At 48.1% G+C, this 26,435-nt stretch overlaps 1 protein-coding gene across 2 annotated transcripts in view; it reads right to left on the bottom strand.

The window, feature by feature from the left end:
- Positions 1-24,808, bottom strand: part of BFSP1 (beaded filament structural protein 1) — a 38,861-nt gene extending 14,053 nt beyond the window's left edge. The window contains exons 1-5 of one of the 2 annotated variants that reach the window (XM_036120510.2): positions 23,605-24,806; positions 18,370-18,430; positions 8,877-8,972; positions 6,339-6,431; positions 1,885-1,992 (exon numbers count right to left, since the gene is read on the bottom strand). In XM_036120510.2, coding sequence (XP_035976403.1) covers positions 1,885-1,992; positions 6,339-6,431; positions 8,877-8,972; positions 18,370-18,430; positions 23,605-23,978 — 732 coding nt within the window. In that variant the 5' untranslated portion in view covers positions 23,979-24,806. Of the gene's footprint in view, positions 1-1,884; positions 1,993-6,338; positions 6,432-8,876; positions 8,973-18,369; positions 18,431-23,604 lie in introns of both variants that reach the window. The other variant, XM_078056897.1, reaches the window with a different exon arrangement.
- Positions 24,809-26,435: the final 1,627 nt, after the last annotated feature.

The raw sequence follows: 26,435 nt of genomic DNA, 5'->3' as shown, positions 1-26,435 counted from the left end.
GTTATTTCTTATTCTAGCTTAGTCTAGTGTTGTCAATTTCTTCTTTTTTTAATGCCAGTCAATTCTGCTGAATTCATTTTACCACCCAATGATGAGTGGTAAACAGTGGTTTGGAAAACACTGGTCTCAAGGACCAGTGGGCTTGCGTCCACTTCTCCAATTTCTCATTCACACAAACACACACACACATACACACAAACATGCACACATATACACATACACACAGATACACAAATTTATATACACATACAAATATATACATACACACCTATACATATATGTTATATAACATGCACACATACACACATGCACACACATACACATGCATACCTACACACACATAAACATATATACATACACACGGATGCAAACACACACACACACCACATACTCATGCTCGCTCCATTCTTCCAGGGCCTCAGAGGAAACCACTAACTACCAAGTCACCAAAATGGTGTGTCTGGTCCCTGAGCCATGGTTTGTCATGAGAAGGATGAGCTTAAAGGCAGTGCTCAATTTCTCGAGGTGTGATCTTCACCTCGGGAGATAATCACCAGACCCCAGTTTGCTTTCAGTGGCCCCTGAGAGTTGCTGCAGAGTGACAGGTTTGTGCAGTGGGCGATGGGACAGAAATGAAGATTCTGGAACTCCACGGTCCCAAAAGAGATCCTGGGCAGATCTGGAGGGCACTGAATAGCTACAAAAGCACCAGATCCATTGTGGCTTTAACTTCTGATTTTGCAGGCATTGAAGGGATAGAGACAGAGTAACATTTAATGTTCCAGGTTTCCTAAATAGTCCAATTTTTCAAACTTTTTGTTCTCTTGTACCCTATGTGTACTTGTCAAACCAAATGTCAATTTATTTTTAGATTTAGAAAATGCAGGTGCACAGTATAGGAAAATTTAGTATTTTAACCCAATGTGCCCCATCACAATGGTACAGTAATGAGAGAAAGAAAACTGGAAGGAATCAGGGGGATGAGCTATGAAGCTCGTTAACCAAGAAGGAAGGCCACAGAAAGAGGAGTGAGTTCTTCTGGTGACTTTAGTTTTCAAATTAAGCCTCACCAAAAAAAAAAAAAAAAAAGGAGGGGGTAGAAATGGGAGCTTTATGCTAACAAATTCTGAGCAGAAGCAAACACCGACACAAGCCTGTAATCAAATTCCAAAGGAGAGGGTGCCTGGGTGGCTCAGCAGGTTAAGCGTCTGCCTTTGACTCAGGTCATGATCCCGGGGTCCTGGGATCAAGTCCTGTGTCGGGCTCCTTGCTCAGTGGGGAGTCTGCTTCTCTCTCTCCCTCTGCCCCTCCCCCCACACATGCTCGCTTTCTCTCTCTCTCAAAAATAAATAAATTTTTTAAATCTTAAAAAAAAATCTGCCAAAGGAGAGATGTTAGGTCATGAAACGAGAAAGAAGAAGCATAGATTTGACCAACTGGAGGATAAAAATTCCAATAAGTATCCATCTCTTCTTATTTTTAACAACAAGATTAAACTGGGCAAAACAAATCGACCTGCAGAAGCCTTGGTGGGGAGGAGTGGCACGAGGGGAACCTCTGAGGCTCCTGGAATTAGCATGACCCATTATCCCTGCTTGGCCAGGACTTTGCCAGTCTGGGCATGAAAGTCCTCCATCCTGGGAAACCCTTGGTCAAAGCAGGACAGCTGGTCACACTACTCAGAAAAGCCGGTTTCTGGCTCTGAGCACTGGACACACAGGTGTGTTGAGTTTGTGAGAATTCCCCACCCCCCACCCAGCTGGATACTTGTATACTTTTCTGCACGCACAGGACACCTGAATACAGTGTGCTGTAAAACCTGATTCTCATGTGTGGTGTGAATGTCCAACGGTGAGCAGCGGACACGAGGGGGTGGAGCCATACCTGGGCCTGTAGCTCCGTCCTCTGGGCCTGCAGGAGGGACACCACCTCCCGGCCCTCCTCCAGCTGACTCTGCAGGGCGGCGGCCTCCCGTTCTGTCAGGAGCTTCTCCTGCACAAAAAGGCCAGACTCAGCATGCACATGCACTTGATGTGTGAGGAAATCCACAGGGAAAGGGGGCAAAGAAGGTTCTTCAGGTTCGTGTCCCCTTGCCCAAACTCATATGCTGAAGCCCTGCCCCCAATATGGGGCCTTCGGGAGGTGATGAGATCTACATGAGGTCATGAGGATGGGGCACTCGTGGTGGGGTTAGTGTCCTTATAGGAAGAGGAGGAGACACCTGAGTGCTCTCTCTCTCCCCAAGATGTACCAAGGAAAGGCCATGTGAGGACCCACCAAGAAGGTGGCTGTCTACAAACCAGGAAGGAGGCCCTCATCAAGAGCCGAATCTGCCAGCAGCCTGATCTTGGACTTGCAGCCTCCAGGGCTGTGAGAAACAAATGTCTGCTGTTTGCTCGGCCCTGGTTGTGCTGTCACCGCCGCCCGAGCTGACTAAGCCAGGCCCATGGCGGCCACCCTTAAGTCCTGCCTGTTCACGGTCTTCAGAGTCTGAACCATAAACGCTAGGAGCGTAAATCGCCGGAGACCCACATTTTAGACCTGGCTGTGCCATAAACTGGCTAAGAGACTCTGGACAAGGCACTGTCTCCTTCTATAAAAAGGAAAGCTGGGAATGCCGACTCTCGCTGGGCTCTGTCGTCTGTCCCTGCAGGTGGCACGGTCAGTCTGTGCCCCGGGCTGTCGACGGTGCCGAGATGTCACGGCCGCACCAGGCCGTCGGGCTCCAGGGACCATAGGGCAGTAGGGGCCCGGGGGAGCTGCCCTGCCCTCTCCCCACTCCACCGAGAGACATGGGAGAAGATCCGTCCTCAACCGCTCCACACAGGCTGAGCCGGCGCCCTTTTCCAACCGGTCCCTCCACTGTCTGTCCAAGAACATCCAAATCCCTTGGCAAGAGCCGGCCTCTGCTCAAGAGCAATGCCTTCTGACACGGAGCGCGCTGCCTCCCCGCCAGGCAAACCTCGAACACCGAGCACGAGCCCCGTGCCCCCTGCCCAAAGCCGCACAGGTGAGGCAGCCCCCCGCTTGCCCTCACTGTGCAAAGGGGCTGGAGCCACAACAGGGGCACGGAGACAGCTAGAGCAGCACAGACAGACAGACGTGCACAGAGGGAGCCCGTGTGGGCCCGGGGCCGCGGCCCGATCCCGGGGCGGGGGCGGGGCGCGGAATCGGAGGCGTAACTGCAGAAGACCCTCCTGGGCTCTGCGCGCTTACTCCCGAGCCCGTTTTTCCCCGTGTTTCTCAGTGCACGGGGGGCATGCTTTCTCTCCGCCTGGCTCTGTGTCTCTCCCTGCGTCTCAGGCTCTGCTTCTCTCTCTGTCTCCGTCTTCTTTGTTTCTCTGTGTCTCGGTCCCCACCTCCCTGCCTCAAAGATGCGGACAAGGGGGTGGCTGAGGGCAGAAGGGGACTCACGTCCCCGAGTGCCAGCACGTGGAAGATGTGCATATACGCCACACTTCGCCAATTCTAGGCCTGCGGCCTCGGGAGAGAAGCAGACATGATGCCCAGACATTGCATCTGCCGGAGCCCTGCCTGCTTGCCTGGCCCTGTCTCTCCTCACTGCCCAGCTCCTATTCATCTTATACACCTCCTCACGCCCACCCAAGGGGGCACAGGAGACCCTCGGATACAAGAAAGACAGCCCAGCTGCTGTCAGCTGGTAGCTGGCACTCATCACCGGGCTGTGATGCTCCCTCTTATAAACTTGCAAATGAGCTCCCCACCCAGTATCCGAAGATGTCACTCCGGGACCATGGGGGAATGAGACAGAAACAAGACCACCCTGTGTCTGAGCACGCACAAAAATCACCAAACCTCCCCTCCCCCACTAACACAAGCGATGCCGCTTGATCACCAAGTACCGCCTCCCAGGTACAAATTACGGGGATGCTCAGTCATAGCACCAGCCCTCTCCTGAGGGCACCCAACCCAGAGCAGGGCCCTGCTTAACTGATCCCACCCCCAGATCACCTAACACAGGCCTCAATCCTCTCACACGTCCCTCCTCCACTGAGACACCCTCAAGCCTCCACGGGGTACCCCCTCCCTTGCTGCAGTGACTAATTCACCCAGCTTTATTTGACCACAGATGCATCTCCAGGGGCCTCTGGCTAGAGGGCACTGATATGATGCTTTACTGACACATTAACCGGGTGAGCGGTGTTCCTAGAACAACACTAACCGTATCCTCATTTTGCAAAGGTGACTCACACATTTTCTAGGTAATAAGAGTCAATGAAACAAACCTAAAGGGACCATCTATCTCATATATAGAATTTTTAAGCACAGATTAATAAAGAATGTGATGCTTTCTGAATCTGTTTCTCCCAGGGAGGTCTTGCTAAAAGGGCAGATTCTGACTCAGTGGGTCTGTACTCAGGCTGGAGATTCTGCACTTCTAACTAGCTCCCAGAGGACGCTAAGATCACTGATGCTCTCAGACTGGGGCCAGACACTCTCTATATTCTTACGACTCAGAAGAATTGTGTTACAAGAAAACAGAGGATACGATTTAAAAGGTGTGCTTTGGTGTAAAACACTTTTGAACCAGAGGGAAAAATGAGTATGCACGATAAAAATAAGGTATCTGGAAAGATCTCTGACAAAGAAAATTAAGGCGTCAGGAGAAGCTATTTTAGGTCTTTGTGGAAACCTCAGTTATACCAATATGGAGAGCAGGCACCTGAAATGGTCACTGGCGGGCAATTCGGACGAAAATATTCCCAAGAACAAGCAACTTTCCTTGGCAGAGTTTTAAAGTGTCCTCTGGGGCACCTGGGTGGCTCAGTCAGTTAAGGATACGACTCTTGGTTTCGGATCAGGTCAGGATCTCAGGGTCGTGAGATCGAGTCCCGCATTAGGCTCCACGCCCAGCGTGGCGCCTGCTTACAATTCTGTCTCTCCCTCTGCCCCTCCCCCCGGCCCCTCCTCCCACATGAGCTCTGTGCCTTCTGACACACCCCCTGCCCCTCCCCCCGGCCCCTCCTCCCACATGTGCTCTGTGCTTTCTGACACTGATTATAAATAAATAAATCTTAAAAAAATAATAATAAAGTGTCTTCTAAAAGCAAATGCTGGGGTTTCTTCAGCTTTGAAATAATAAAAAAATTAAAACAAAAAGACTCAAGCAGCCAGTTCCCCTGGCCCACAGGTCCTGCAGCTTGTCTGCACTCTGCTCTGGGAGCTTCTAAATGAGGGGGTCAGGGCTCCACCTGCCAGGCGGCTGATTAACTGACTTGGGGTGTGGTCTAGGCAGACTTGCAGGCGAGTCCAAGTGTCTCTAGGGTTGAGCACCACTGTCCTAAGTCATCCTTGCAAAATACCCAGAATCTCACCAGTTGACCAGTCCACCAAACCTTGTATCAGCCTAACACAACCTCTGGAAAAGGAGCACCGTGACATTTTTGTCGTAATCTGCATTATTATCCGTTGATTTTTACATGTCTCAGGTTAGGCATCACAAAATCCATTAAGCCACATTAGGGAAAAACTATGCCAGCAGCTAGAGAGCTAAAGGAAGAAGGAATGTGGAACGTTATATCAGAAATAAGGTTTTTACATCCAAATTCACATTTTTTAAAAAATCAGCTCCTGTAATCTCTTATTTTTTCCCCCGTAGTTTTCATCCCACAGACTCACATATTCATTAACAGAGGCCGACCTTGAAAATACAGTTACGAATTGTGGGGGGCTCTCTGTATTCAAAGTTCATGGTCAAGTTGATAAGGAGAATAAGAAAACAGACAATTTTTTAAAAATCAGCAAACGATTTTATCAGATACCGCAACAAAGAAGCTACACAGATGGCAAAGAAGCCCACAAAAAGATGCTCAACATCATTAGTCATCAGGGGACTCAGTTAAAACCACAGTGAGATATACTGCATACCTGTTAGAAGAGCAAAAAGCAAAAACAAAACCAAACCCCAACATACCAGTGCTGGCTACGACCTACGACACAAAGCAACAGAAACTCTCACACGTTCATTGCTGATGAGCCGCAACGATGCAAACCGCTTTGGGAAACAGTCTGGCAGTTTCTTATGAACTACACAAGGAAGAGCAGCCCATAATACTCAAGAACAAATGCCTAAGACAATGGTCAGGGACACACTTTGTGTCCTCAGCTGTCTAAACACCAGTGTTCCCAGTCTGAGTAAAAGAACAGAAGGGTAAACTTCAAATGTACGCAGAGTGAGAGTGGGGCCAGTGAGCCCAGTGCAGCTCAGCACCCAGTCTGACCTGACACCTCACCTGGGTCTCTGTTAAGTAGGCCTTTGGGGGGGTAAGACGCATCCCCAGATATGCTTTCCCTGCAGCCGGGGCTCTGATTCTTACCTCTCTCATCCCACTTGTAATGGCAGATGTTTGAGGGGTGGTCTGGACAATCTGCTGCAGGATGGTGACATAGGTCTGAATTTCCAGAAGATTCTGTTGGGGGAAGGAAAGCATTCTCATTAAAACCTGAGCTGCTTGAGATTTTGCCTCCAGGACCAGGTGACCCCAGGGATGAATGCTTTCACATGTTCACTGTCACAGACAGGACAGACTGTGACCTGAGCAGCGGACATTTTAATCTTCACAAGAGTAAGGGGGCAGATGAAGAAACTGAGGCTTGATTGGTCTCGCCATTTCCCTTCAGTGACATGGATGCTTTGCTGCTGGTTTTCCTAGAGCCCAGGATGGCACAGCTATGAGAGAAAAGCAGAGACGGGAACAAAGAGGCCCCCACAGGGTACAAAGGACGCTTTCTGATCCCAGAACAGGGCAGTGGTTCAAAGGATGGTCAGTCAATCCCAGACTAAATCACTTACTAGCTGGATGTGATCTTGAGTAAGTGATTTAAACCACCTAATGCTCAGGGTTTTGCATATAAGAGGACTACCAATCTGGTCACGGCGCCTGATCCCCTTTCCCGGCAGAGCACCTGTGCCCAGCTCTGTGTGTGAGAGCACATCGCAGAGAATTGCCCTTGGCCAGACAATGGTCCAAGAAGCAATACCCCCAAACCCACCTCACCCCTGACCCGAATCAATGACTCCTTGGCACAGGAATACAAAAAGCCAACCCTCTTGCCTCAAGGTGGGACCAACCCTGTGGAGCAATCATACTCCAGAACCCTCCATGGGGTCAGCCTGAGGCCAGACTCCAGCTAAGCCCAGACCCCTGCGCCCCTGTTCCCCTTCATTTCCTCCTGGAAGCTCACCATTAATATAGCAATCACGCAAAAATCATCACTTGGGCTCTGCTCCTGGGGAGCCTGCCCTACGATACTAACTCACGAGGCTGGTGTTAGGACCAATGAGATAATACACAGAAGCTTCGCAGTGTGAACTCTATTATCACCCCTTCGGTGTGAGCAATGGGTCCTCCCATTGGCGTAGGCAGGTCCACACTGAGACAGGAAGAGAGTCTAATACCTACTGAGCACGCACCAGGCTCCAGGCTGTACCGAGTGCCTCACCTATACTCGCATGCTGCCTCAGTTTACCCAGAAGCAGACTGGTAGAGATTGAACGTTGTGACCCTCCAAATGTCACATATGGAAGACCTAAGCCCCACTGGGATGGGGTGTGGAGGTGGGGCCTTTGGGAAATAACTAGATTTAGATGGGGTCATGAGGGTGGGGCCCTGTGACAGGATTAGTGCCCTTAGAAGAAGTGACACCAAAGAGTTGGCATCGAGGAAAGCCCAGGTGAGCACACAGTGAGGAGACAGACGTCTGCAAGCCAGGAAGAGGGCCCTCCCCAGAACCTGGCCCTGCTGGCACCCCCAGCTCAGTGTTCCAGCCTCCAGAACTGTAAGAAACAAATTTCTGTTGTTTCTAAGCCACGGTGGTACTTTATTATAGCAGCCTGGACTGGCTAAGATACAGGCCCTGAGAGACGGGTCTGAGTGCAAACAGTTTATGTGGGTGAAGGTGCCAGGAAACGTTATTGGATAGAGAAGTGAGACAGGAAAGGGAAGGCAGCCAATGAGGAGCACGTTACCAGGTAAGTTACCACTGTGGGCACCCAGTGCTCAGGCCTAGCGGGGATCCCTGGGAGCCGTGCAGAACCGTGCAGAACAGCCGGTGAGAGGGAGCTGGGGTATGAATCCACCAACGCGCATCCATCACTGGCTGAGGCTGCTCCAGGGGCAACACGTTCCGTGAGGCAGAGACACCCTCCACTGCCTGGAGAGTGTCCAGAGACAGAGCTGCGGATACTGGCAGTTGGAAGGAGGCCACAGCCCACCAGAGAGGTCAGCCCCCAGGACCAAAGCCAGGCTCACCAGTCCGCTACAGTTAACCACACTGCTGCGCAGAAGGAGAGTCTGGTGTTTGCACGTTGAAGATGGCAGCTCAGAGTGGGAAGGCCACTTGCCCATGGTTACACAGCTCCAGGATTTGATTTGTCCAGTACACCAAGGCCCCCCAAAGTCAGGCCTGTGAGAAGCTAGTGGGGGTGGGAGGCAGAGCAGAGCGCTACACAACAGAAAGCTCCCGAATGCCAACTAACTGGCTTGGAGGCAGAGCTAATATATATATATTACATTTTCTGCACTTCTGCATTTTCTGAGCTGAAACAATGATAGGTCCTAGCTTACTCAAGACGGATCTATGCAAAATCACTTTGTGAATTGTAATGTACTCAACAGACATGCGTTCCCAATCCCTCCCCCCAACACACACACAACTGCCCTCCTGCTCTGCACATGTCTTGCTCACTAAGGGCCATCCAGCAACCAACCCCTCACCCACTTGGTTCAGGGGCAATACACACAAAAGGAACCCACTGTAGCAGGCTCGTGTGTCAACCACAAGTGCCCCGGCCTCGTCTGGCCAAACCCAGACCGGGTTACCTGGGGGAAGGGCTTCAGAAGGTTCATGGTTACCTTCTTGTACCTGTCCTTTGCTGCACTGATGTCGTCCTGTAGAAACTGGGCTTCGATCTGAAGGCGTAGGTTATGCAGTAAGGCTTCATCGGCTTCCTGCAATGAGAAACTGAGTCACACATCTGACTCGGAGGGCTGCACAGTGGAGGTATTGGGACATGGGTGTGAAATCAGCCAGATGTATGGGCACACGGACCTCCTGGGTTCTTATTAAAACATAGTCTTGTTCAGTAGGTCTGGGAGAGTGTCTGAGATTGCATATCTCTAGTAAGGCATTGGGTTAGCCCATTGGACCTGGTCTAGAACAATTCTCCACAGAGATTGATTTTGCCCCCAAGGGGACATTTGGTAATATCTGGAGACATTCCCAATTGTTACCACTTGGGTGCTGGGGTGTGACAACTGGCATCTAATGAGCAGAGGCCAGGGATGCTGTTAAATATCCTACAATACACAGGACAGCCCCACACAACAAAGAATTCTCCAGTCCAAAATGTCAATAGTGCCATGGTTGCAAAACCTTGATCTAGAAAAATCAGGGAGAAAATTAGGATACAGTTACATACGAACAGCCTTAAAATTTAAGTTACATCTATGTCTGTTCTGTATCTCATCATCAGGAAGTTGAGTTTCTAAGACTAAGAAAGAGTTTTCTGGTAACACCGAAAACTTCATTTTAATAGTTTTCTCCCAAGGACCGCTGACACTTACCCTGATGCTATGTATCTTTAACACAAAATGCATTTTTTTTAATGAGTGCTGTGGTAAACAGTATTTATTCCTTTAAAATTGGACATGACACTTAGGACACAAGGCTGAGTGTTCTCACCAAACATTCTGATAGTTCACTGACTTTCATCTCGTTGCTCTTGTTTGAGTAAACTAAATAGGTTGAAATACTGTGCTCTTAATAAGATAGTGCTATGGGGGCCCTGGGTGGCTCAGTCGGTTAAGCGGCTGCCTTCGGCTCAGGTCATGATCCCAGGGCCCTGGGATCGAGCCCCGCATCGGGCTCCCTGCTCGGCTGGGAGTTTGCTTCTCCCCCTCCCCTTGCTCGTGCATGCATGCTCTCTCTCTCTCTCAAATAAATCTTTAAAAAAGATAAGATAGTGCTGTGATGGCTGGAACTCCCTTAAGGCTGTAGCAATCCAGCATGATATTACCGGTGAGCATTACTTGGGGTCCTCAAGACTGTCACTCTCCTGAGACACCTCTGCCGTGCACACCTGCCAAGACCTGAGGCCTTGCCAAATGACTTTCTTACTGACTTATTAATTACTTGTTAAAAAGCATGATGAATGGCAGCCATGGGCTTTCGTCGATAAAGGTGGGTAACATATTTAAGACGTTCTCCATCCTTGCGTGAGCAGAGTTAAAACAGTCAGGCGTGAACACTGGCCAAGATATTTTGAGACATACCAAAATATCCTATCACTAAAAGGATTTAGATTCCAGGGAGGCCTTTGCCTGCAGTCCTTGGAAAGACACTTGATTCCTTCATCATTCCTAAAAAGATGACTGGTGTGGGAAGATTCTGATTGCCAGATGCTGAAAGAAGATACCTGGATTCGGACTCCAGTGGATCACCTGCCTTGAACGAGCTTTCCGTGCAAGTGCAGCCTCAGCACCCACCACATCAGAGAGCTGGGAACTTCATGAGACTAGAAAACAGGCTGTATGAACTTCAGGCCTACATCAGAATAAACGCTTCATTAAGAAATACATGCCTGTGTGAATTTGGCCTGAAACTTGAGCAAAATTGTAAGGGGGGGGCAGCTAATCATCCCACTCAACTCAAACTTCTGAGGCTATTTTATCTACCAAAAAGAACTTTGAGTTTATCTTTTTTTTAAGACTATATTTATTTTAGAGAGCGTGAACAGGGGGAGGAGCAGAGGGAGAGGGAGAAGCAGACTCCATGCTGAGCACAGAGCCCCACATGGGCCTCAATCCCACGACCCTGAGATCAGGACTTGAGCCAAAATCCAGAGTTGGCTGCTTAACCGACTAAGCCACCCCAGGCGCCCCTGAGTTTATCCTAAAAGAACTTCAGAGTTCTACAAAATCAACTGGGTCAACTGGCAACTGCCAGGCGTGTATCTTAAAGCATTCCTTTTTGCATAGGCTTATGCAAATAAAAATGAAATAAGCTATCCTAATATGCACTGTCCAAGTCTCAGGCATAATTTAAAATTTTCTGGTAGCTACATTAAATAAAATGAAAAGAAACAGGTGAAAGCAATTTTAATAATATATTTTATTTCACCCAATATACCCAAAATATTATCCTTTCACCATGTAATCAACAATTTTAAAGTTATTAATGAGATATTTTACAGTCTTTTTTTTTTTTCAGGCAAGGTCTTTGAAACCTGGTGTGCATTTTACCCTTAAAACGCATCTCAATTTGAACTTCCAGTGTTTCGATCGCCCCCAGCGCACGTGGCTGGTGGCTCCCGAGCAGGACAATGCAGCTCTACAGGATTAATTTTGGGCACAAGGGAGCATTCCAACCTTCCTCAGTGTCTCCTCCAGGTTTCTGCTCCAGGGCGAACGCCCCCAGTTTCTCTCCTCTCATTTCTAGTTACTAAATCCTTCCCTCTGAAGATTCTGAAGTCCCTTGATGGGTACCAGGGAGGCCAACACTGAGCAACCAAGTAGCGAGTGAACCCTCAGACAGAAGGAGAGAAGGACCCCAACCTGGAGCTGGTTCCCTGCCCACTGCCCCTGGACTCTTCTCTGCTTTCCCCAGGCTCTGCTCACTTCCGGGCCTGGAGCTGGGCCTCTGCTGCCCGCTGGGAGAAGCAAGAGCATAGTAAAAAATCTCACCCTTTGAAAGACGCACACAGAGTCTGAAGTCTTTTTTTTTAATCAGAAGTAAGAGAATGGACCAAATTACAAAACAGGGATGCACAGCTCCAGGTACAGGGCTCTGAACTGTCTGAACTAAATTAATGTGAAAACTGACTCTGGGCCTTCAGTTTCTGGGCTCATTCTTTTGATGAATGAATTAACCAGTCACTGACTTTTGATGAGCTCTGCCCTCAGGGCTTCACGATGGGTCCTCGAATCCTGTGTTACGGGGACAGTACTTCAGAGTTCAGTGAAACCTCAACAGCACTGCTTCTTCCTTCAGAAGACGCACACTGCCCACCCGTGGAAACTCAACGGATGCACCTGTACAATCAAGGTGTTCATTCCCCAGGGCAAGTGAGCAGGTTCCCGGGAGGTCCTGGCTCTCTGAATTACCCAGAATTATCACATGAGCCTGGTGAAGCCCCTTCGTGAGAGAAATGGTGATACAAAGAAATCCCAGGGGTCTTTCCAGCAATGGGAAAGGGCTGCGGAACCAGAAAGAGCCGGGATAATTTACAGACTCCAAAGGAAAGGTAGCCAGGTCTCAAGAAGGACAGAAAGCAGGGCAGTCCCAGGACTCTAGCAGCAGGAGGTAAGGGCTCTTCCCTCAGGATGACCGGCTACAAATGAATTCGCCTCTGTGTCCCCTTGAGTCACATTTCTGGGAGAGTGCTGTGATGGCCAACATGGGTCACATGACCATCCACTTCACTGACAGTCCTACCAGGACCCCAGTGATGGGAAGGACAGTCAGAGTGTGTGGGGATGCAGCTCCACTCCCTTCAGGAGCAGTGGTCTGCTGTGGAAGTGATTCTCAACCCTGTGGATGGGGCACCCCTTGGAGGGGCATGGCTCAGTTTGGGGCAGAGCTGGTCAAAGACCTTGAGCCAGTCCTTCTGGATAGCCTTCTACCCTCCCTCCCCAGTACCCTTATCCCCACCCTCCCACCACACCCCTCTTAAGACTGCTGAGGATGAAACGAGGCGGAGAATTCTCAAACATCTTCATTTTTACCAAAAACTCATCCACGATTAATCCATAATCACCAAAGCTGAGGAATTGGAAATAGGGTTTCAAGGACGCTTTGTGTCATGACTTCTAAAGGGATCAAACACTCGCAATTTTAGAAATAGAAGGGACCCTTTAGGTCATTAGGCCTCAGATGTTTCTTAAGTTACATGTGTCATCTTTCAAACAAAATATCCCAGGATGCCAGTGTATAGGGGCAAAGCAGAGGCATGCTTCTGGAAGGACATGATCGCAGTAGGGTAGGGGGCCAGGCCCCCCCAAGCCCCCAGCAGCCCTCTTCCCTCAGAGGGAAACGCAGCTCAGAAACTAGAGTCTCTCCTTACAGATGGACAGGCTGAGGCCAGACTGACCAGTGGGTCATGCAGCTAGTTAGTGGAAGCTAATGGGAAACAACAGGACTGGAATCTGTCTCGGGCTTCTCTCTACTAGTTAAGAGGTGACAGCCAAGCCTTTTAAACAACTCATGGGTGATAATAAAGGCCAGCCGATATTTATCCTTAAAATAGGGATTACACAGATGCTTCTGCAGCACATTCTCTTGCTTTGAGGACAATCATCTGACAAACTGCCCCCAACACTCGCGAAGGTGAGTAGGTGCCACTGGAATGTACAGTTGCTGGGGGGGGGGGGGGAGGATTCAATTGGGAGTACTCTCTTTTGTTTGCACCAGAAGTCAGAATGTGTGGACGCTTGTGTTTTTATTATGCTTTGGATGCTGTCAGCTGCATTTTCAAAAGCTCTACCAGCAGCAGCATCTAGATTTTTTCCAAATGTAGACTCTGTGTCAACAGTCTAATTTTAGAAAACATTCCAACCCTGATGTATGTGTTGGCAATCTAGGCCCGTGGTTCTCAAAGTGTGGTCAGTGACGGCTAGGGATAATGAGAAATGTAAAATGATTCAGAGTATAAAATATCTGGCAGATTCCAGACCTACTGGGTCAGAATTTCTGGGGTCAGGACCCAGGAGTCTGTATTTTAACATGCCCTCCAGGTGTTGCTGGTCCACAGGGAGATTTCAGAATCACTGATCTAAACCATTTCTTTGAGAAAGAGAGTAGAGAAGTCACTAGAGCCCAATGTGCCTTTGAAGAATCAGCCTGCCAATCCATTTACAGAGATACCAGAAATCCCACTAAAAACCCAACTGCCTATATCTTTACCCAGCCTCAAATCCAGCATCCAAGCAGCTGCTCAAGAATGGGTATTCAAGTTCATTGAGATGTCTAGTTAATTAGGGTTTAATTAAAAAACACTTCAACCTTGGATGTCAAAAACCTTCCCAAAAATTGTAGATTTGCTTTCCTTCCTGGTGCTAAGGCTGGCCTGGAGGACGGTGCTGAGTCTGTTCTAGAGCTCTACTCCCTGTCTTCCCACTGCCTCACCCTCTCTCCCTCTGCATACCTCCTGGTTCCTCCTCTGCCCTTCTGTTCTCCAGCCTCCCCACCCCCAACGCCATCCTGAACTCAGCTTTCCCAGTTCCTTCTCCTCTGCTCCCACTCTGGAAGTTCTGGAAGTTCATCTCCAGCCTCAGAGTTGTTCTTAGGCAAATGAAGCCTTGTAGCCCTGAAAACAAAGGCTCCATGTGCCTTCCCCAAATGCCCTTGCTTCTTGCCCTTTCCCTGGATGCACTGAAGATACACAAATTGCATGGAAAAGCATATATGGCAGTTTTAGGTACTTCTTAAAAAATTGTTTTTAAGTGAAAGCATTTGACTAGAACCCACATCATTTTAAAATTCTGGGGATTTTAAAGAAAAAAGGAGAGAAATCTTAAAGCCTCCTTATAGTTTCCTTAAGATAAGCAACACTGGGCATTATTGGGACCGATAACCATATATACATAGAGAGACAACGAGTCCCAGAGGTTAGCCAAACCCAGACACTTAAAAGTCATCAAGAATTCTTACTGCATCAAAAGTCTTAAAATCTGAATAACTTTGGCCAAAGTATGTAAGTGGTATGTTGAGGCATTTATATTATTTCAAAGTGCCTAGCAAAGAGTGGCTTGCTTTAGATTTTTTGGCTGTTAAAAATACAGGAGCTCTGTTCTGAAGATGTAATGACATGAGCAGTATTAACAGATGACAGTCTGGTGAAAGCAGAAGCAATCCTTCCCGTCAACATACATTGTGATATTTAGCAAGCATGGTTCAAAGACTCCTCTACCCCATTTTCCACAGCCACATCTAGGCATGAATCCCTTCCACAAGACCAAAGGAAAGGGGCACTGACACGGAGCTGACAGTCGAAACCATGTTGATCTGATGTAGGTAGACACTCAAAGATTTGTCAGCCAAAATCACTGATATGACCAGCCAACCAGACGTGAATGTACTCCTCCATTTCTACCTTCTCACGTGACCATCTCGATGGACAGAGAACAAGAAGGTCCAGCCTTCCCCTGGCCAACCCCTTGAGTTCCTGTGAAGCAAGGATTGGGTACGTGTTGTTCACTCCAGGAAGCTCTGGAAGGGAGGAAGTGATCCAGGGAAAGGAACAAAGGCAAGGAAGGTGTATAATGAGCAGGTTACCACTGTGGACAACCACACCTCAGTAGTGCTGAGGACCCTTGGAGAGACTGTAGAACTCACCTCTGAACTGTTGCTATGAGCTGTGGGGCAGCTGGGGAGCTCATCCACCTACTCCCACCCCTCAGCGGCCGAGGGTTGCTCCTGGGGTGCGAAGGCCCACACGTCTGGACTACGCCTCCTGCGCATCATGCAAGTTCCCACAGCCAGACACATGCAGGAAGCCAGCCAGCGTGCTCAGCATGTCTGTGTGACCTCAGGGGTGGCCCACGGGATAGGGATGGGGCACCAACGTCAAGCGTGCAGGGGTCATCTTTACCCAGGGTCTCTGGCCTTGTGTCTGTCTCCTGAGAGACAGAGATTCCCCGACTGTCCTTGGGAGGCAGAGAATGAGCCATGTACACAAAAGACTTCTGACCACACATGCCAAGGATGGGCTGTGGGGCTCCAAAGTCACTGAACCTCACCAAGGGTGAGGCTCCTCACTGGCAACAGAGGGGTTGAACGGGGTCGTTTCTGAGGGTAGAATAAAGAACCACAAAACTGTGCCAAAGCTCCAAGCTGGTGCGTTGATACGGCCAACTCCCCGCATCATATGCCGTGCTCATGATTTCTGCTACAACCAGGCGCCACCTGTGTTATTAGTCACTCGGTATTTTTCCTCAAATTGACTCATCTACTTATATACCTTCAAAAAGGAACTTTTTGATGTCACCTGCTATCGAGAAGAGGTAATCATGAAAATAAATTCACAGCTACTAGAAAATTATTCCTTCACGCGCCATCTAAAATCACCTCCCACTCCACCAGAGTCATGAATCCCACACTCTGGGGAAACGAAGCTGGCATCCATCACATCAAGGGCTCTGTAATAATAATTGTGACAGGCAAGTCACAGACACTATTATGTCACTTCATTCTTACTGTGCATGTCGATAGACATCCACTCCATGGTGGTGGCAACCATTACTGCTCCTACTTCAGAGATGGAAGAAGCCGCAGCTCAGAGAGATAAGGAAATTCCCCCAAAGTCTCATAGATACTCGATAGTAGCATGAAGGGTCCTATTATTGGGCCGCTCTCCGTTTTTGGACTGGACACTCGCTTGTGAGCAGAAGTGTCTTTCCCCTGGCCCAGGGAAGAGCCACGCCGATGCCCTGCGCCGGCTCTGGCCCGAGTTCCTGGTAGCATCTTTCCCCAGAACTTCTGTAACATTCTCATGGCACTGATACTCCAATTGTCCTCACTGTCTGTCACAATATACACAAAGGGAGGCCTTTCCCTTCCCTGGCCTTATCTCCGATATCTTATTTTTCTACCTGCAAATATGTCTTGCTTTTGTAATAAGAGAACAACAACAGAAGGCTGGAGCTTGTTTTTAAATCCAGTGTTACTTCCCACCAAAGCTAAAAAGAGGGACTACACTCTTTCTCCCTCCTCTATGAAGAGTGCCCGTGATGGGACTGCATGAGCGACAACCATAAAATAAGTCCAGAGGGAGCCCTGCTTTCAGTGAGGACAAATACTCACAAAGCAAAATGTGGTGGTGTTGGGGAGGGGCTGCTAAACTGGCATCTAAGTGAACAGTGTAAGGCACCTATGTCCCTGAAAGCAGTGGTCTGTGGACAAGATGGCGGCCCCATATGGCAGCCGGGATCACCACCCAAAACAAGAATGGGGATGAGCTACGAGTATCAGCAGAACAACAGGGTGGTGTCTGATGCTAATAACACCCAAATCCCAGCTCAACTTTTAACAGGCTTGGGGTCACCGTGGCCCAAACCAATACAAGACCAATCACTGAGTCTGGGCACTGAGGGCTCTCCTAAGCACACTCTCACCTCCACCTCTGTGTTTCTATCTGGGGTGTTCACACAGTGGCTGGCCTGAGACAATCCCAGTTTCTACTAATGGACCTTGGTAATTACGGACAGTACCTCCTGCCACACAGTGTCCTGGTTTGAATGATACATCATATGCTCACACAGGGAAGGGCATAGGAGCATCATGTAGTAAATAACACAGACAAAACAAAATTCAGTTTCCCTAGGTTATGGTTCTAACATTCCCACCGGTTAGCAGACTAATCCTAGACAGCAGAGGTTGGACAAAGCCAGGGACTGGCAAACATCCTGAGCCAATGCCGACTATCTGTAGTGGTTGCCTGGAGCTCCGCGTGAAGAATCCTAAGGCCACATCTGGGCACGGCAGGGAAAGGTGCTGTGTTTGATCAGTAATTCTGATGAGGAATTATGGGTGTGGAAGGGAGGGAAAGGGGACAATCAGCCATGTGCCCTATATAAGCAACCCTTCGATGAAATAGTCTCCATGGGTCTTTCTGCTCGGACATTTGAGCTCTGAAATGACAGCTATCTGCCATCCCTGGTTTTGTCCAACCTCTGAGATCCAGGATTATTCCATCTGGTAGTCGAGTTCCCCTGGCTAGAGCAGAAAATCCAATCAATCCTAGGATGATGATGGAGGATCTGAAGAAGGAAATTCCCTGCAAAGGACAACCCCGCAGGACTCTGCAGGAGGGTCTCCAGCAAGAAGCTCAGAATCCCTGGTGGCCCCCACATGGCTACTCTCCAGACTCTGAGAGGGGAGAGCCTGAAGGGAAATGGAAATTTCTTCCTCTATTCTCTGAGAGTTCTCCTGCAGAAGAGCAATCTCGAGACTCTCAGCCAATAGAGTAGACATCCTTGCATCCCAATAACCACTGCCCAAAGCAAGTTTCTTCAGTTTGGTGTGTTTGGAACCAGCACATCTGAACGGCACAACCAGAGCTGGTATTGTAATGCTGCCATGTTTGAATAGCCTAGGACAACCCATTAAGCTTAACATCTAGGGTTCTCTCGCAAGACCCCGTGTGTTGCGGGAGAGGATTGTGTGTCTTGGGTGTGTGAGTTCACACAAAGACTTACTTGAAAATTATGAATCAAGAAAGAGAGTGACAGCAAAAGAAATAGGTGAACCCTAAAAGGACACAGAGAGAAGGTGTGTGACAGTCATTTCAGTCACTAAGTTCCATTCTCAAACTCAAGTCTGGACTCAAACTCAAGTTCGTACTCAGCTCACCTTGTTAAGCCGTTCCAGCATTTCTTTTAGGAGCAGTTGACATTCACATTCGTTTTCATACCTGCAAATGGGGCACATAAGCAAAAGTTGGACAACTTCCGTGATTCCATACGTGATGATCACACAATCAGCGTTAAGTTTCATCTGAGATGAGTACTATGCCGTCTCTTTAAGGAGAGGTCCCTAAGGTTAAAATAGTAGCTAAGGCTGCACTGCCGAGCCCTCGGCTCCCCAACCTCTGCCACAGCCTGGCGCATGCGCAGGGTGCTGCTGTAGCCACCGCACACGGGGCTACCGGGGAACGGTGAGGGGAACAGGAGTCCCCCAGCCTGGAGGCCCATCCCCCCCACCCAGCCAGCTCAAGGATGAAGGAATCGTATCTCCACACACCCCTAACCCAAGCACCGCAGTGGCACAGAGGCTGCCCTACATGACCTGCAACAAACGCCCTTAACCTGACCTTGTTTGGGTTGTCTGTACTATTGTATTTATCCACATGTGTCAGTGTTTCTGGATTATGCCATTTAATCCTTACAAAACCCTGGAAGACAGCAGTTATCATTGTTCCCCAGGTGAAAGATAAGGAAACTGAGGCTGAGAAACTGGCCCTTGACCTCGGGCAGCTGCCCCGGACATTTCACCCTCATCTCTGTGCCCTCACCCCTGCACACCAAAGGCCTGCTCTGGGCCAGTGGGCAGGGCAGGCTGGACAGGGCAGAGTCAGTGCCCCTGGGGCAGCCCGCAACCTCTGACAGAAGGTGAGTGGGTACATAAATAGCCCAGCTCCCTCACCCTCAGCTAGGACAACTGAAGTGTTTCTCCGTCTGGCACGCTAGCTCCAGGTGCCCACGATGTTAATTTGCTGGCTAATGCACTCAGTGTTTTCTGCCTTCCCCTCCTGCCTCACTTCCTCACTCCCCAAACTTGCTTCTTGAGGTCACCTTCCAGATAAGCTACTAGCCGTCAAACCCCTTGATCGGGCTTGGCTTCTGGAAGACTCCAAACTAAAAGAGGGATGGAGTCAGGACTCACACTTGAATCTAGCACCAAAAACTATGCCCTGATAGCCACACCACGCTGCCTGGGTAGAGCAGAGAGACCCTCCAAATTTAAACATAATTAAACAAAATTGATAATGCAACAGATACTAGGAATGGGTGTAGTTTTCCTCCTGGTCACCTTCCTCCCTGGACTTGTAGAAAATGATAGGGATCAAGGAGGCAAAGAAACCCCAGAAATCATTCTGTTCAAAGAGTGTCCCTCTAGGGGGAATTTTATCCCCTTAAGAAAGAGATAAGTCCCCTTCCCAAATGACTCCCCCCTTGTTCCCTGTAAGTTGGCCCCAATATCCATCCTGGCCTTCTTCCAGGAGTCAGAGCCCTTGATGTTTGGTGGGCACAGGGCTGCCTAGAGGGAAAACTACATTTCCCAGCCTTCCTTGCAGCTAGGTGTGGCCATGTGACCAAGTCTTGACCAATATGTAAGCATAAGTCTGTGGCAGTCTCCAAATATCTTTGGTAAGAGATGATGTGGGTGTGTCCTTCTGCATCCTTTCCTCCATCCTGCCCCTGAAACATAGATGCTGCTTCCCTGAAGGCCAGGCACAGACTTCTGAGCCTCAAATACTATAGAGTGGCATGCTGAGCTGCTTGCTAAGCCAGACCTTACGCAAGAGAGAAATCCATCCTGGGTAAGCCAATGTCACTTTGGAGTTTATGCCACTTGTGGTTGAAACTAATCCTAATTAGCACTCAGCCCAACCCACAGAGCATAGCTTTCAGAGCCCTTGCACACCCATGCCATGGGCTCAAGTCAAGTACCGAAAGAGGTGCTAGAAAACCATGCAGCTGGTTTTCTAGCGGAATTAGAGAGTCTTGACTTCAGGGAAGACTAATTAGGAATATGTGCACTGTGCACGCTCCCAGGTCTAAAGCCACCTAAGAAGCTCAGTTATAACCAGTAGGCAAAGCTTTACATTTCCCACCAGGATGTCACATTTAGCAGTTTCTTTTGTGTGTGGCTCTAACAGAGCCAGAAATTATTTTTTAATAGCTAATAGTTAGCTTTGAGAATAAAACTGTGAACAAATTCCAAATTTTCTCATTGCTCTTTCCTGCTAGAAACATCTAAGAATTTCTGTAGCTTAAAAACATGTTTGATAAATAATGCAATAACATGTTATCGTGGCTAGTTTTCATGCTGTGAAGACAAGTCTAGATATTATAGACAAGTGATTTCATTATAAAGAATTCATGATAAGAATTCATAAAGTGATAAAACACTTTGGCTTCAATTATCTGATTGTTTTACATAATTATTTTTGGTTTTTAACAATTTAGACAATTGACTGTATTCATCAATATATTTTGGTAGTTTTATTTGTTTTTATTTCATTCTTGTTTTATTTAGTCTTTGTCTGATGTGCTGAAAACCTGATTTTGAAATTATTCAACTATCCAAGTAGAGAATATGCCTACCAAGGCTGCATATACCCTCCTACTTCTGCAATATTTTCACCTGGCTTTGGCTAGCCATCAGCTCACCTCTGGGATGTAAACCAAACTTGGTGTAAGTGTGTACCCATGCTTGTGGATGGGTATGATTTTCATAATCATTTTCAAATCCCAATACCTCAGTCAGAATATCAAAGTATCTCCAAGGGGGCAATGGGAGGGAATAAATTAATGGGAATTACTAAATATACCACAGAGCTGGAAGGGACAGCTATGAAGACATAGCTATGACATCTAAATCAGAACCAAGTGAAATTAGGAAAAGACAAGGAAAACTCAACATGGCCATTCCTTCAATGAGGGGCTCAAGGGAGTCACGCCCGCCCAGCCAAATCACTGGAGCCTAATGCCTAGGTAAAGACCATTTGGGGATCCAGGGTTTCCTGCTGGCCCATGGAGCTGCACTTGGTGTCTGAACCAGTGCACGCTTCCCTTTGCTTTAGAAAACACGCGCTTCATTTGAATGAGATCCTATCTCTAGGTCTCACTCCACAGGAATCCAAGAATGGATCCTCTCCAAGACACAGTGTTCTAGAAAGCATAGAGTGAGAAAACCCGAATTCAAGTCCTGCCACCCACAGGCCCTCCCCAAGCCTCAGTTTTCCCATGAAGGGCGATAACAGGTGGATTTCCAGATCCCTTCTTCCAGCTCCAAATCTGTTTCTATGGATCAAACCCAGAATGAAATAGGAATGAAATCAATGAGGGGCGCCTGGGTGGCTCAGTCGGTTACACGTCTGCCTTCGGCTCTGGTCATGATTCCGGGGTCCTGGGATCAAGCCCTGCATTGGGCTCCTTGCTCATCAGGGAATCTGCTTCTCCCTCTCCCTCTGCCCCTGCCCTTGCCCCTTCCCCTCCCCCTCCACTCCTGCTCTGTTTTTTCGCTTTCTCTCTTTCTCAAATAAATAAATCTTAAAAAAAAAAAAGGAATGAAATCAATGAGTATGATCTGATAAACATGCTCAGTACATTTTGTTGAATAACCCGCCCATGATTCAGATTAAGAATGTGGGACTCAGACATAGAGCATGTTTGCAGAAGACCCTCTGGCTACCCTAGACCAGGGGTCCCCAAACCTGGCTTTTCACTGGAATTACCAGTGGAGCTCATAAAACTTAACATTTCTGGGCCACACCTGAGTTCCAGGGTGGGGCCTAGACATCTGTATTTTTAAATTAATTTATATAACTTTTAAATTAATAAATCTCTTATGTGGTTAGACAAATTTTTTTAATTACATAAAAAACTGTTCCATTAAAAGTCTCCTCTGCTCTCATTGCCCAGTTCCTACTCCCCGGTCCTCCACATGGAACCAGTGTCATTGGGTTTTTGCATGTGTCTGCTTGTGTTCTCTTTTTCCTTATGCAAGCAAAAAATTCTGCTCTTCTCCCCCTTCTTTTTAAAGTAAATGATAGTAACACACTATTCCCTTATTTTACAATTGCGTAGCATTCCATTGCATAAATGAAGCACAATTTGATAACCTGACTATCTATGAATAGGCATTTAGGTTCGTTCCAGGCTTTTGCTATTGCAGATCACACTGCAATACAGGCATGCCATTTTATACCTGCTGGAGCACCAAAGAATGAATTCCTTGAAGTGGCCCCTGCAGAGTAAAAGAGCACGTGCATTTATAACCTGGGAGGATGGTGGCAAATTGCTGAGCATCCTTTTTTCTTTTTAAGTTCTTCAGGTGATCTTATCATCTTATTCAGTCTGTGGAAAACGGGACCATGCTCTGGACCAGGGTTTCTGAAATTTCAAGCTTAACTCCATTTCTAACCAGCTCCTGGATGATGGCAGTGCTGCTGGTCCACGGACCACACTTCAAGTAGCAAGACTCTAGAGGACACACATTGAAATAATGTCCAGGTATCAGCTGTGATGCAGTAAAGATGATTAGATTTAGCATGCCCAGGACCTGAACTCCATCCCAGTGCAGCAAGGCACTAGCTGAGTGACCTTGCCCCAAATCTTGACACTATCGAAGCCTTAGTTTCCTCATCTGCAAAACAGGTGCAGTACCATCTATTACAGGATAAGGCTGTGAGGATCAAATAACATGGATACATCTCAAAAACACTGTGCTGTGCAAAAGGATCCAGACATATAAGAGCACATCTGTAAGATTCCATTTTTGTGAAATTCCAGAACACACAAAATTAATCTATGGTGACAGTAATCAGAACACTGGGTGCCTCCAGGTTTTTTGTGGGGGAGGGGTGCAGGGTGACTGGGAAAGGACAGGAGGGAACTTTCTGGGGTGGTGGAAATACCCTGCTTGTTTGGGTAGTTACATGGGTACATACATTGTCAAAACTCATTGAACTATGCACTTAACACCTTTACATTTTTAAAAAGATTTTAATTTTAAGTATTCTCTACGCCCAAGGTGGGGCTCGAACTTATAACCCCCAGATCAAGAGTGGCATGCTCTACCAACTGAGAGAGCCAGGCGCCCCCAAACCTGTGCATTTTATTGCATGTAAATTAGACCGAAATTTTAAAGCACATTACAAGTACATGATACCACTTCATGCAAACTGCGAAGTGCCATCGGAAGGGAAGGGGTCCCGGGTGAGGGAGAGGCACCGCGCGTGCGCGCGCCCCCTGCGGGGACGAAGTCTTGGGTCGCCAGGCGACCGCCCACGCCCTGCCTCCGTTTCCCCCCCCCCCCCCCCGACCCCGACCCCCGCGCGCGCGCGCAGCCGCCGCTTACTTGCAGCGGAACTCGTCGAGCGCGCGCTGCGCCTCCGCGCCCTGGCGCTCCAGCCGCGCGCGCTCAGCCGCCAGGTCCCGGGTGCGCTGGTGGTTGCTCTCGACGTGGCGGGCCAGGGCGTCCTCCGGGCCGGTCGGCTCGCCCAGGCGCTGGAAGGCGTCCAGCTGCCGCCGGAGGACGGCGTGGCGCTGCTCGAGTGCGCGGGCCCGCTGGACGTGGGCGGCCACGCGCTCGCCAAGGCCCTGCAGGGCTGCCAGGCTGGGCGCCGCCGCCCGGCCCTCCACCGTGCTGTCGGGCTCGGCGGCGCGCGTCGTCTCGTCGGCGAGCTCGTACTGCTCCTTGCGGGTCTGGAAGACATAGCTGCGCCGGTACATGGCTCCTGTGCGGGCGAGCGCGCGCGAAGCCGGCTCCCGGAGGCCGTGCGCCGAGGCGGCTGGCTGCTAAATAAACATCGGGGGGCCCCCCGCCGGCACGCTGCTGGGACGTTCCAGAGCTGGTCAGCTGTTGAGCTCAACACTGCGCCCAGCCTCCGGAAGAATAAAAGAGCAGCGGGCCTGCTTTTGTGCGCTGGATTAGCGGACCATACAGCTCTGGGGGTTGGAAGGTTAGATTGGGCAATGAGGTTTTTGTTCTGATTGTTAAAGCCTGTTGCTTTATGATTGAATGGAGGGTCAGGAGGACAAGAGAGGCATGACTGCTTCCTCTGGGAATTGTGAAGGAAGCCCAAGGGAGCTTGTTAAACTTGGACTAGCTCAAAAGCCCGAGGACCTCTCTCTTTGTCTCCTCTCTTTGCGTCAAGCTCTCAATTATAGACCTTTTCAACAATACCACTTTTTTCCTGATTACTTAAGCAGTGCTTTTGCGTAATTACAACATGACGTTTAGGAACCCTCCTTTTTGTTAGGGGTTCTTAACCACGGATGCAAAATAAATGGCCCATCTCGAAAAAACTGTGATGCGTGCTGCAAGCGAGTTCTTACTAACACCTATGCATATTTGTGAGAAAACATTCTTTGTACAATAACTTAAGAAACAGATGCACGGTTATCATTGTAACATTGCCCTTGTTCTCGGGGATTCTGACATCCTTTCTGTAGTAGGAGAAACAAGTAGAGCCCCATCAGGATATTGGCATAATTGATTCTTTGAACTAAAGAAAAAATCCTTACAGCTTAAAAGATTTAATAAATTGGCCAACTCTCAGAGAATATGAAAGAATTTTTTGACACTATGTTTCATTTTAATTTGTATTACAGAAATAACAAAGCTAGGCTTTAACAAACTTAAAAGTAAGTTGTGGGTGTTGAAAGAAACTAATAGCATTTGATGAAAATGTTCCTAAGTATAAATACTTTGTCATATCTCCAATTTAAAAATCATTATCAAAAGGGCTGTTTTCCTAAAAATAAGGATTGGCAGTACCATATAATTAACAACTATAAAGATTGCACAGAATTACATAATTATACTACAAATTAAAGTCATAGTTATAAAAGATCAAGAGTATGACACAGATCTTTGATGGGTTTATTATTTCTCCAAAAAGACTGTAAGATAATGGAATGAATTTAGTCTAGAATGAATCCAAGGTAAGGTCCAAAGTTGTGGTGGTGGTATGATTATTGTTCTATTTTCTTAAGCCATTTAAAAATAGATTTTATGATCAAATCAAGGAGAGCCACATTAGCATTTTTTGTAGATACACATATATCATGGTGATGGCATGGTAAACTGGTTTCAGGCTTCCTAGAGAGCAAAACCAACACAGAACAAAGGTTATAAAAGCATTCATTTCCTTTGACATCATGTATCAGTCAGCTATTGCTACAGAACAAACTGGCCCCAAAACTAAATGGCATACAAGAAGGAATATCTAGCAATACACAACCAGGTCTGCAAGTCAGCTGGAGAGCTCTCCTTCAAGCTACAGGTCTTCCAGTCAGCTGGGAGAGTTCTGCTCCAAATGTCTCTCATCCCCCTAGAACTAGCAATGACAGAAGGACAAGAGTGAGCCCCGCCACACAATCTCATTCCAAGCCTTTGTTTGCATCCTGTCCGCTAGCATCCCATTTGTCAAAGCAAATCACATGTCCATAGCCAAAGTAAAGAGGCAGGGAAGAGGCATGGCCCCCCACCCTGAGGCCATGGCAAGGGTGTGGGTGTGTAACTTTCACACTGGAGTGAAAAATTGGGGCCAGCAACCCAGTCTACCACACATAGTAATCCTATTTGAAAAACAGATATCCCAGAAACATAACAAAGGAAAAAATATTATTTCAATAATCCAATGGAACAAACAGAAAGTACCTACTCACAAAGCATAGTCTCAGGGAGACTCAACAAATTAAGACACAAGGAAATCTGGGATAAGTTCTAAAATAGAGATCCTACCAAAATGCTGTCGTTTTACCTAAGAAGCAGCAGTAAGTAGTGTGTGGATAGAGAGAAGTTAGAGTTTCAGGCAGAACAGCATAAATAAGGTGTGAGAACAACTGGTGTGAGGTGCAGTGGAGTGAGCCATGTGCTCCATGAATGTAGTGAGCCTGAACTGAGGAGAGCCTGGCAAGAAGGCTCCCAAAAAGGAAAGTTCTGAAGGAAGGGCTGAGCAGTGGATGGAACATGAGCATCACCTCCACCCCTTCCCCCCAAGCCCTACCAAAAATGGCAGCAAAGAATTTATTTTTAGATTAAAACTCCACAAAAATAAGGAGGAAAAGATCACCGTGGACAAGATGTGCCAACAAATTTTCGGAAGGCTCAACAGAGACATTAGTGGCAACTGATGTCAGTTGCACTGGCAGAGTGAAGACATGTGAAACCTACGTGCCACA

The sequence above is a fragment of the Halichoerus grypus genome, chromosome 10, assembly GCF_964656455.1.
Source record: "Halichoerus grypus chromosome 10, mHalGry1.hap1.1, whole genome shotgun sequence".
NCBI lineage: Eukaryota > Metazoa > Chordata > Mammalia > Carnivora > Phocidae > Halichoerus > Halichoerus grypus.
Note: the sequence above shows the minus strand (reverse complement) of the source record. Positions and strands in the feature narration are given on the sequence as shown.